The sequence below is a fragment of the Phasianus colchicus genome, chromosome Z, assembly GCF_987193195.1.
Source record: "Phasianus colchicus chromosome Z, bPhaCol1.hap1.1, whole genome shotgun sequence".
Classification (NCBI taxonomy): domain Eukaryota; kingdom Metazoa; phylum Chordata; class Aves; order Galliformes; family Phasianidae; genus Phasianus; species Phasianus colchicus.
This window is the reverse complement of record NC_143476.1, coordinates 62,920,731-62,933,412: the sequence shown is the minus strand read 5'-3', so window position 1 is coordinate 62,933,412 and position 12,682 is coordinate 62,920,731. Positions and strand designations below refer to the sequence as shown.

Below are 12,682 nucleotides of genomic sequence, written 5' to 3'. Positions count from 1 at the left end.
AAACTAGGGAATCTGATTGTTTCATTCCCTCAACAGCTGAGCTGGTTGAGACATTTTCACTGCCTCAGTGTTCTCAAAACATACAAAAAATAAACAAACAAGCAAACAAAAACAGAAAACAACAACAACAACAACAACCAAAAACAAACAACAACAACAAAACCCACACCCTATATTGCTACAGTAAGAAATACTTTGTATTTAGCCTCTGCATTTGGAGCAGGCAGAAAAAGGCTTCAGAGGGGCTGCAGTTTGAGCATTTATTGGTGATTCTCCAATATTTAAACTGGATTTTAAACCTCACAGAAAAAAAACCTGCATAGTAACTCTGTTTAGAACCTTCTTGATGCAGCATCATAAGAATTTTCTGTCTAACAATCTCTGTCAAAAAGAGAAAGGAAAACCTTTGATTTACATCAGAACTTCCAGGGGATACTTATTTTATCTTCAAATAAAGCGATGTATCCAAAAGTATACAAATTGCAACAACTTCTTCATAGTGTACAATTTGGTAAAGTCAACATCAAATTGCACACTGGAAGCATTTGATTAGAATTCAGATTACTAGCATGGTAGTTCAAGTGACTGAGCCAGAAAATATACGTCAGATATAGAAACTAATTAGAAAGAGACTACATTACACACTGTATGCTAAAATCTTAACAAGCATTGAAACAGTTCTGTTTTTTTTTTTTTTTTTTTTTTTTTTTCTGTCTCCTTCTGCTCTCTCCATGTATTTCTCCTCCTTGCATTTTCTTCCTCCCTTTCTCTCCCTTCTCCTCTCCCATCTCACTTCCACTCCCTTCTCCTCTCCCCTCTCTCTTCCTCTCTTCTCTCTATTTTGCCATAAGTTACACACCTATTAACTCAAGCATAAATGGAAATAAGTACAAAACAAATTACATGAAGAGAAGTGACAGCTCATTATTCAGCTCTCCTCAGAATTTTTCCTTGAATTATTTTCTTACTTTCTAGCAATTCACTGATAAAGCTGTTAGGAAATTACTGTAATTAAAAACAGTAGCTGTGCGTGTTTCCAGTTCAACTTATCTTTCAAAGAATTCTACATATCCAATAACACTATTCAATTGTAGTCCTAGGTCAGCTAAGGAACTCTTTCTCAAAGACATTGAAAAAGATACAGCTGTAAAGTTCATGCCTCAGAAGTAGCGCCAGTAAACTCAAACAGCAGAACATTTAATTTGGAAAGGATTAAAGCACAGCTAATAAAAGGTGATCCTTAGCTTTTGCTTACACACTGAAGTAACACACCAAGGTGCATATAGCATTATTAAATTCAAAGACTTAAATGGAAATCAGCACATAAACATTAACTTTAGACATATACCTTAAAAGCTCAAGTAAGCACTGAAGAAATGTGTTACTGATTGGGGAAGGTAATTCTGGGACTGAAATCAGTTATTAACTTACAGATTCTGAGTGCTCCATTACAGCCAACACAAAGAAGACATATTCTTGACCAGTTTGCAGTTGTTTATTCTCAAAGCCACCATAATGCTTCTTATCCCCTAGTGTGAACTCCGTAGGAAGAACTTCAAAGTGAGCTGCAATATACGGCTTTAATTCAGCTTCCCTCCCAAAACGAATGCTTCTGCGTTTCCTAGCTATCTCCTTAAGCAGCTTTACAAAAAAGGAAAGGGGAAAAAAAGAGAGAGAAAGCATTAAAAGAAAGATATGTGTAAGCTAACTTATTATCAATGTAATGAGAAAATTTAATGCATCTAATGTATTTAATGCAACTACAAGAAAGCAGTTAATCTACATTACATCAGGTCATGTCAGTACCACTAAATGGTACTGAAATAGCAAAATTTTCCATGCCATCCTTGTTAAGATACTATTTAGCAAAGCTATTACCCATACTACAAACACAGGACAATTAAATTATTTGTCAGTGTCTGATATTTTTGTATTCCAAGTAAATACATAAATAAATAAAAATATAATAGAATAATGTTTTTTCTGAAGAGAATAATAGAATATTTTTTTTTTTTTCTGGAGAGAGATATATGCATACCTTCTTTTCATATATACATACATGAAGTTAGTCAATGAATAATGTTCTTGTCATCCATGTACATTTTAAGTTTATTTCTTATTTTCTGTATGATACAATAAAACTAAGTCATATGATGTGATTATTTAAAAGCTGCTAATAAAAAATCCAAAGCTTAAAATACCCTGATTATTGGAATTAATTTATACTGTCTATTTTAACTTTTCCTGATAACTCTGAAATACAGATTATTCAATGTACTAGCACTTGTAATAATATACCATAAATAAACATATTAACACCTTTTATTTAATAATATTTATTTTTCTCTCATTTCTCTCACAGTTGTTAAGATCACTGAACACTTTAGAAATAGTGAATTCTACAAAACATCAGCTTTTCAATCTGGTTAATAAGTAGCAAGTGAGCTGCAGAAACATGTGGGAAGGGATTCATAAAAATATCTTCCGTTTTAAACTTGAAACTGATTACCATTTTTTTTGTTCAAAAGAACCAGAAATCATGTGCTTCATGATATGTTTAACATACAGTGGTTTAGTGATAAGAATAAAGCAGGACCTACGAATCCTAAGAGCTCTTTTCTGCTGCTTAGCTAGAAAAAAAATATCTACAAACTCACCCTACACAACTACACTTCAGATTTTAACTGCATATTTTGGCTTTCAAAATGTCACTTTTCTTTGTCATCTTGAATATTTCTCCTGATTAACACATTTAGAATGCACATTAGCACACTAGCAATAATATTAAATACTAGGCTCAAATCTGTAAAACGGATACTAATGATGGAACAGAATCTCAACTGTTATAATCCATTCATGAGTTACTTATTAAATCAAACAAATGCTTATTCAATACCTTTTATCACTTCAGATATAAGGGCATTCAACAAATATTAATCCGATTCGATTATGAGAAGCCTGAACTTTTCCTGGATGATAGGGGATGACTTCTAAGTCTGCTAAACTGTTCCACCCATTTTTCAACTTATGAAACTTATTCAATGTCCTGTAGCCTCATCTTGTAATCATAGATTTTTCCAAGGTCTTACAGTTCTTTGAGGCTTTTCAATCCTAATACAATCATACATATTTTCTTTTTAGGAGGAGGAGACAAATGTCCAGAGATAGACAGAGATAAATAGAAAGGAGATTAAAATGAAATTTCCACTATTTACACTCATTTAAGGCATATTCTAAGTCATGGAAGATCTCTATTACCTCTTCAGTCCTATGCTTCTGGTTAGCTAGCTTCTTCCTTCCCTTCCTGAGATTTGTGCTTTGCAGCTATCATATTAAAAAATGTGATACAGATAAAATAATCTGCAAATTAATACTCCTCATTGGAGTGCATGTTTCAAATGTGACCTAGAGATAGACATGAAAACTATCTGTACTGCTCAGATCCAAAGTTAGACTCGGAGATTCACAGAATCATTAAGGCTAGAAAAGACTTCCAAGACCATCTAGTCCAAGCACCAACCCATCACAACCATGCCTACTCAACCATGTCCCTCAGAGCCACATCTATAATTTTCTTGAAAATCTCCAGGGTTGGTGACTCCTGAGCAGACACTTCCAATGCTTTACTACTATTTCTGATAAGAAATTTCTCCTAATATCCAACCTGAACCTCCCTTGCACAACTCAAGAAACTCTCGTCCTCGCCACAACCTCCTTTCAGGCAGCTTTAGAGAGCAATAAAGTCTCTCCTGATCATCCTCTTCTACAGATTAAAATATCCCATTGCCCTTGCTGCTCTTCGTAAGACATATGCTTCCAGCCTTACACTTATCCATTAGTTGTGTCACTTGGTCATAGATGGAGATCAGGTTGGTCAAGCAGAACCTGACTTTCAGGAACTCATGTTGGCTGGACTGGATCCCCTGGTTGTCCTACCCGTGCCATGTGATTGAACTCAAGACAATCTGCTCTATGTATTCAGGTCAGGTCGACGGGCTTATAGCTCTCCAGATTCTCCCTCTTATTCTTCTTGTCAATGGGTGTCATACTAACAAGTTCTCAGTTGTCTGAGACCTCCTCGATTAACCAGGACTACTGATAGATGATGGAAAGTAGCTTGGAAGTCAGTTCTGCCTGCTTCCTCGGTGGATCCCATATGGCAACAAGAACTTATGACAATGCAGGTGAAATGTCTTAACTTGCTGCAGAGCAAACGAAGACAATGACAGAGCCTTTATTGGAGAAACAGGCACTATAGGAAAAGATGTTAAAGAGAAATTAACTCACCCCTCCCTTTAAGAGTTTGGAAAAAGGGGCGTTGACGAATGCAGCCTCCTCCTGTTGAGACTCGCACCACAGCAGGAGAGGGCAGGGGGAAGGTGTGTGCAAGCTCAGATTGCACACACCTCCCAGCTCCAGGCAGTCACATGTTCATGTATTGGTTCAGGCTGTGACCTTGGAATTCCACTACACTTGCCTAATTGAGGGTATGTAGATAATAGTGTGCAGTTAACTGCTTTCCAGCTCAGCCCTAATACTGAGCCTGTTCTCTATTGCAGAGCTTTTGCATTCATTTAACTGTATCAACTCCATTGTTTCAACTCAAAAACTCATACTGGAATTGATCCTCTGAGCAACAAAAAAAACTTGCCAAAATTTGACATTAGAAATCATGTCAATCACTGAAAGACCTTACTACAGTCAGCAGTCCATTTTACTCCTTCACTCAAACATCTATATGAGCAGCTCAGAGTAAGTTTTCATGGTATAAAAGTGAGGGCGGAAGGAAAGTGCAATATTGTAATATTAAGAAGAATTCCATGTAGTTGCTTTACAGAATGTGTCTCTCATATCTCTTGCTAACTTCTTATATCATAGACAATGTTACTAAGGGCAGAACATGAGGCAGAGACCAATCAAAATGTACTGGAAAGCTCTTAAAAAATAATGTATTTGTATGAAGCCATCTTTTGGAAAGAAGGCCGAGAACTGACTACACTGAAGTCTCCTAAAACAGAAGGGTATATATTCAGAAAGCAACAGAGGGATATTTATATATAGGTTGCTCTGAACATAGAATGGCTTCGGTTGAAAAGGACCACAGTGATCATCTAGTTTCAAACCTCCTGCTACGTGCAGGGTCGCCAACCACCAGAACAGGCTGCCCAGAGACACATCTAGCCTGGCCTTGAATGCCTTCAGGAAGGGGGTATCCTCAACCTCCTTTGTCAACCTGTTCCAGTGTATCACTATCCTCTGTGTAAAAATCATCCTAATATCTAACCTAAACCTCCCCTGTCTCAGTTTAAAACCATTCTTCCTTGTCCTGTCACTATCCACCCTCATAAACAGTCATTCCCCCTCCTGTTTATACACTCCCTTCAAATACTGGAAAACCACAATGAGGTCTCACTGGAGTCTTTTCTCCAAACTAAACAAGCCCAGTTCACTCAAGCTTTCCTTATAGGAGAGGTGCTCCAGCCCTCTGATCATCTTAATGGCCTTCCTCTGGACCCACTCCAAGAGCTCCATATCCTTCTTGTGCTGGGGTCCCCAGACCTGGACACAGTACTCCAGATGGGGCCTCACAAGAGCCAAGTAGATGGGGACAATCACCTTCCTCTCCCTGCTGGCCACCCCTTTTTAAATGCAGCCCAGAACACAGTTGGCCTTCCAGGCTGCAAGAGCACACTGCTGGCTCATGTCCAGCTTCTTGTTTGACCCCCAGGTCCTTCTCCACAGGGCTGCTCCCAAGGAGATCTTCCCCCAGTTTGTATAAATACCTGGGATTGCCCCAATCCAAGTGCAGCACCCTGCACTTGGTCTTCTTGAACCTTGTTAGGTTTTCATGGGCTCACTTCTCCAGCCTGTCCAGGTCCCTCTCGATAGCTTCTCTTCCTTCCAGTGTATTGACTGCACTGCTCAGCTTGGTGTCTTCCACAAACCTGCTGAGGTTGCCCTTAATACCATCATCTGTGTCACTGATGAAGCTGTTGAAGAGCACCAGTCCCAAGACCAACCCCTGAGGGACACCGCTTGTGACCTGCCTCCACCCTGACACAGAACCAGTAATCAAAATTCTTTGGCTGCGTCCAGCCAGTCAATTTCTAATGTATCAAACAGTCCATCCTTCAAATCTACACCTCTCCAATTTAGAGAGAAGGATGTGGTGAGAGACCATGTCAAAGGCCTTGCAGAAATTCAGGTAGATGACATCCACTGCCCTTCCCCCATCTACCAAAGCTGCCACTCCATCATAGAAGTCCACCAGATTGATCAGGCATGATGTGCCCTTTGGTGAAGCCACACTGGCTGTCTCAAATCACCTCTTTATCTTGTATGTGCCTTAACATAGCTTCTTGGAGGATCTGTTCCATGATCTTCCCAAGCACAGAGGTGAGGCTCACCAATCTATAGTTCCCCAGATCTTCTTTTCTCCCTTTCTTAAAAATGGGAGTAATGTTTCCCTTTTTCCAGTTACCAGAGACTTCACCGGGCAGCCATGATTTTTCAGATATGATGGAGAGCAGCTTGGCAACCACATCAGACATCTCTTTCAGAACCCTAGGATGGATATCATATGGCCCCATGGATATAATGTCCTATTTGTTTCCATGGAAACTATAACAGAAAAGAGCACAATAACACTCATATTGTAGACAAGTGTGGCTTTGGAGTTTTACAGTGAGCCCAGGAAAAGAGTAAGCACACTATCTATTTTCTTTTTGTTATCATAACCTGCTTAGTCAAACTCTCTTGTTTATTTCATAATTATAACATCTGTATATTCATTGATTATGCAAACTATAAGTAGAAGGAGATGTACATGGCTTGAGTCATATCTGAAGATCACAACTCATATTTTAATTTTCTGTTACAGTGTCTATTAGAATTTAAAGATACTTGTGTGGCTATCTCAAACAAATTATATTTATTATATATACATTTGCATTTTTGCATTATTTACATTTTATGTTTTGGCTACGACTTCTAGAATTTGACTGGCTTGAGTAAACCAAAATGTGTTTAACTGGCAAATTAAAACAAACAAACAAACAAAACAAAACAAAACAAAACAAAAAAAAAAACAAACTCAAAATTCTTATTCATCACCTATGTCCAGCTAAACTTAGGTTGTTTGTGTGTAGGTAAAAAATTCATCTGTGACATCAATTACACATGACTGAATAGACCTCAGGTGAACTTCTGGCCTCATTCACATTTCATATTTAGATGAGGTTGCTGCCAAGTATCATTACTTGCACATATATCCCCCGTGGTTTTTTATATCAAGACTTCACGGAAATTGTTAAATTGATTTAAGAATTAACATGTAAGTTTTTACTTAAATTTTATTACTTACAAATCTAAAGCAATCTTTCTCCATAATACATAGTGCAAAACATAATATTTTGTTAAATTTCATTTATTTTCATGACATCTATTTGAAGGAGAAATAATGGGAAATTCTGAGTTTATAAAAAAGAACTATCTCAGCTACTATTTTTAGGTACATAATACTCAGGTACATTATATTTTATGCTCTTTTAAGGTTCTTCATCCCTCTTAATTTATGTAAAGAATGGAGATTCTTTAGAAGAAGAAAAGAAGAAAAAAAATGAGGATTGGGAATATGTAATAAGGCTGGAGAGGATTTTTTGAGTAGGTAGTCACACAATTGGGTTAAAGTTCCAGAACTGTGTTTTCAGTTAGGATATTTACTCAGGTAATCTAAGCAAAGATTTTTTGATTTTTTTTTTTTTTTTTTTCCTGACACTAGCTTTATATCTGAGATTGTACTAAAAACATAATGCACAAGTATCTTCAGTTAACCATTAAGAACTAGTTGCTCCATAGTGGTTATGGTTTGTTGCTGCTGTTTCTCCTCTTAATTTATTTACTGGGCCACTGCTTTCCAGTGTTTTTAGAAATAGCACAATACAGAATCATAGGTATGATTCTGTATTCCAATGGATAGGTTGGAGGAAACCATTAAGATCACTAAGTTTCACAAACACCCCCCCTCCCACCACCTCCACCATGGAAAAGGTTGCCAGTCTCTAGATGAGGCTGCCCAGAACCCCATCCAACCTGGCCTTGAACACCTGCAGAGATGGAGCATCCACAGCCTCTCTGGGCAGCCTGTCCCTTTGTATCACTAACCTCTGAACAAGAAATTTCTTCCTAACAGGTAACTCAAATCTAGCCTCTTATAGTTTAAAGCCATTTCCCCTTGTCCTATCACTATCAGACTCTCCATATATTTTATATTTTCTAAAGCAGGAAGAAAAACAGTTCTCTAAGTAACAGAAACTGGATGAGGGACCATGAAATACAAACACTGACTGGCCATAATTTTTTTTGCCCGCCAAATAGTTACTATATGTAATGGCATGATTGTAAAAGATATATCAAGGGCTTTCATTCTTTATCAGAAATAAATGTCATTTTCCAGTCAATGCATATCTTATTTCTTCCACCATTAATTCTACAATGTGGTCTCAATTATATCAGTTAAAGTGGGAAACAACCCTTCTTGACCCAAATATTTCTGAATTAATAAATGCTATTTATCAAACTATTATACAGACTAATGCGCCACAACTCACAGGATGATTAAAATGACCCTTTGCTATGAGAATCAGCAACACAGATCCATAGAACTTAATTGCCTAAAAGTTCAATGTCATCCAGCATCTATCCTTCAATCTGTTAATGGTACTGAATATCTGTAGATATTAGAAGTGGATGTTGACATTAAATCAGTTTCCCATTATTGTATGTATATTGCCAGCAGAGTTTCACACTTAAACTGTATTTGATGCCACTGAGGACTATAATCATGAACTTATGGCATTTACAGTCCAACTCTTTTAAAGGGAAGATGTTAATGGATCGAAGTAAGATAGCACTGCATTTGAATCACACTGGATGATCACATAAAGGAAACCTGCCAAGACGTAACACACGCTTCATTAAAAGAGTCAACAGCAAGAAAAATGTGTTCCTTCAAACAATTCAATTTTTTCATCTTCTGATTAAGAATTCTGTTATTGCTGTAGATTTTCTTCTTAGACTGTTCTAATCAGGAAAAGACACGTTTATCATTGTCAGTGAAAGATGTGTCATATTTTGAAAGGTTTCTACAGTAGTGTTGGTTTCTGAAAATATTTATTTTCTTTACATTTTGGTGTGAACATTGAAAGTAATATGCATCAGTTCAGTGGGAAGAGTGTCACTGCTTGCAGATGGTCTTGACATCAGTGTGTGTACTGAATCAGAAACATCTACGTTTGAAAAGAGTTTTAAGATGATAAAATCCAGCCATCAACCCCACCTACCAAATCCCATTACTACATCATATCAGCCAACATAAAGTACATGTAGTTCTTAATTACCTCTAGGGATAGGTAAGTCAGTGGATCAGGCTAGCCAGAAAAATGGTAGATGACTCATGCCTGGAAGGGCTCAAGTCAAGTTGGATGGAGCTTTGAGTAGCTTGGACTTGTGAAAGGTGTCCCTGCTATGGCATGGGGATTAGAGTGGATGAACTTTAAAGTCCCTTCCAATCCAAACCATTCTCTGTTAGTGAAGAGCAGATCTAGCAGGGCACCACTCCTGGCAGGCTCTCCTACCAGCTGTATAAGGAAGCTATCTTCCACACACTCTAGAAACCTCTTGGACTGCTTCCTCTGTGCTGTATTATACTGCCAACGTATGTCAGGGAAATTGAAGTCTCCCACGAGAACGAGTGCTGGCAATCACATGACTTCCGCAAAGCTGCTCAGAGAATGCCTCATCCATCTCTTCATCCTGATTAGGTGATTATAACAGACCCCCACCAAGATGTCACTCTACAGGCCTTCCCCCGATTCTTACCCTCAGACACTCAACTTTATCATTCCCAACCCCAAGCTCTTCAACATCAAAACAGTCTTTAATATAAAGGACTATACCACCACCCTTCCTTCCTCATCTATTCCTTCTGAAGAGCTTGTAGCCATCCATCACAGCACTCCACTCATGGGAGTGGTCCCACCATCTTTTGGTAATAGCAACTAGGTAATAGTTAGCTTGCCACACAATCACTTCTAACTCCTCCTGCTTGCTGCCCACGCTGCATGCATTGGTGTAGATGCACTTCAGCCGAGTCATCTGCCTAACCCTGAGCTCATGCACTGTTCCCCTGGGCTCATCTCTTGTGAGGCCCGTTTTGTCCCCTTCCCCTGTCATAGCTAATTTAAAACTCTTTTGATAAGTCCCAGTAGCTTCTGCACTAGGATTTGTGGCCCCCTTTGAGATAGGTGGGTTCCACAGATGGACAACAGGACAGGGGCAAGGTAAACTGCCCCATGATAAAAAAAACCTCAAAGTTTTTGGCTCAACACCAGCCTCTGAGCCAATTATTCATTGCTTGTGCTTTCCAAGTCCACTCCGTGTCCCTCACTGCCCCTGAAGGTATAGAACAAAAAATCACTTGAGCTCCCACTCCTTGAACTAAATGCCCTAAACCCCTGAAATCTCTTTTCATAGCTCATAGGCTTCTCTAAGCAATTTCATCACTGCCCACCTGAACTATGAGTAAAGGAAAATAATCAGTGGACTTACCCAGCTTTGGGAGTTTCTTGGTTATGTCACTGATCTGGGCCTCAAGAAGACAGCACAATTCCTGATGGCTCGAGTTCAGTCTGCATAAGGGGCCCTCCATTCCTCTGAGAAGGGAGTCACCCACCACGACCACCCTTCTTTCTTTCCTGACAGAGGCGGTCTCAAGACGTGGGGGTGACCACTTCACCTTAGGCTCCCTCATAAGCAGATCCTCCATTGCCTCCCCACTTACCTTCCCTTCAATTTCTAGTGTCTGAGACCTGATAGGTGCTGAAATATGTTGCCCAGAGAAGTTATTGATGCCACATTCCAGAAGACATTCAAATTGGATGGAGTCCTAACCAGGGGTTTTAGAAATAGATGGTCATTTATAGGCCAAACCATCCTATCATCCCCAGGCAGACTGTTCCAATACAGAATCACTGTAAAGAAACTCCTAACATTCAATCTAAATTTCTATTTCTGCAGCTAGCAGTAATTTCTCAGATATTATCAGTTGTTGACTGATAAGAGACCCTCACTATTTTCACCATTAATGTATTTTCAGTAAAATGTAGGGAGCAATGATGTCCCCTCCTCTGTTTCCTATTCTGAGGACTAAACAAACCCAGATATCTCAGATGCTTCTCATGACACTTATCTTCCAGTCCTCTTCCATCTTTGTTGCTCTTCTCTGCACTTTAAAGCAATTCAATGGGCTTCTTGTAGTGAGCACAGTATTAGAGGTGTGGTCTCACCAGTGTCAGAGGCTTATCACTCCACTAGCCCTGCTGGCTGCTCAAACCAGGATGCCATTTCCCTTTGTGTACACATAGGCATACTGCTGGCTCATATTCAATCAGCTGCTGTCCAGAAAGCATCCCCAGGTCCTTTTCTATCAGTAAAATTCCTTGCCACTCTTCCTCAAACCTCAAACTGCTGCATCAGTATATCCTCAAGCAGATTGGCAGTCTTGCCAAACTTGGTACCACCACTGAACTTGAGAGTGCATTTGATTCTCTCGCACAGATCATTGATAAAAATTTAAAAAAAAAAAAAAAAAAAAAAAGGCCCTTGTGATGAGCTGTGGTGAGTGGCCAGCAAATGGAATGAACTCTTTGAGACCCACCACCCAGCCAATTCCTCAACTAGTCAACTGTACTTCAAAGCATAAGCAACCAGTCTTTCCTGGAAAATACTGTGCAAGACTATGACTGACATAAACAATACCCACAGTCTTTCTCTCATCTATGAAGTAAGTTATCTAGTCATTGAAGGTGATGAGGCTAGTCAGGAAGACTTGACTTTCAGAAACCCATGGTGTCTGCTTCTATTGTTTTGTATGTGTTATGAAGTGGAGCTCAAGATAAAGTGTTCCATGACCTTCCTGGTACTCAGGTCAGACTGACAGGACTGTAATTTCCTGAATCTTTTTTCCTGACCTTCTTGAAAATGGACATCACATTCATCAATCTTCAGTCAACTAGGACTCCCCTGGTTAGTCTGGACTGCTGATAAATTATTGAAAGAGGCCTGGTGGGTGCTTCTGACAGCTTCTTCAGTGCCCTTGGATAAATTCCACCTGGTCCTACAGACTTGTGAATATTCAAAACAGGAAGGAGTTAACTTAAACTTTCCCACTCTATTTTAAGGACTTCATTTTTCTTCATGTTGCTTCCTGGGTCTAGGTATCCTGCGAACAATTGTCCTAAGAAAGACTGTGGAAAATTTTTCCAAGGAAAAACTTTATTTTCTTCAGTCTTATCCTCATTGTTCAAAACTGTGTTGCCCCTCACATCCAATAAAAGATGGGGAGTCTCTTTATTTCTCCTTTTGTTATTGATATACTTATCAAAGCATCTTTTATCATCTTTTGCTACACTAGCCAAATTGAGTTCCACTTGGGCTTTGGATCTTCTAGTTTTCTCCCTACAAAATTTGACAGCAGCTCTGTAGTCCATTTGCCTGCCCCTTCTTCAGAGCTCCTAACTCCCTTTTGATTCCTGAATTCTTGACTTTGTACATGGTGAAGCATCTCTGTAACACAAAAATCCTGAACCCATCAAAAGAAAAAGGAGAAGTATGATCAAATAAA

The 12,682-nt window shown here is 38.9% G+C and overlaps 1 protein-coding gene across 6 annotated transcripts in view; it reads right to left on the bottom strand.

Moving 5' to 3' along the window:
• PTPRD (protein tyrosine phosphatase receptor type D) overlaps positions 1–12,682 on the bottom strand; it is a 353,935-nt gene that overhangs the window by 92,663 nt on the left and 248,590 nt on the right. For all 6 annotated transcript variants that reach the window (XM_090132663.1, XM_090132658.1, XM_090132659.1 and 3 more), the window contains one exon: positions 1,432–1,641. In XM_090132663.1, coding sequence (XP_089988789.1) covers positions 1,432–1,641 — 210 coding nt within the window. The remainder of the gene's footprint in view (positions 1–1,431; positions 1,642–12,682) is intronic.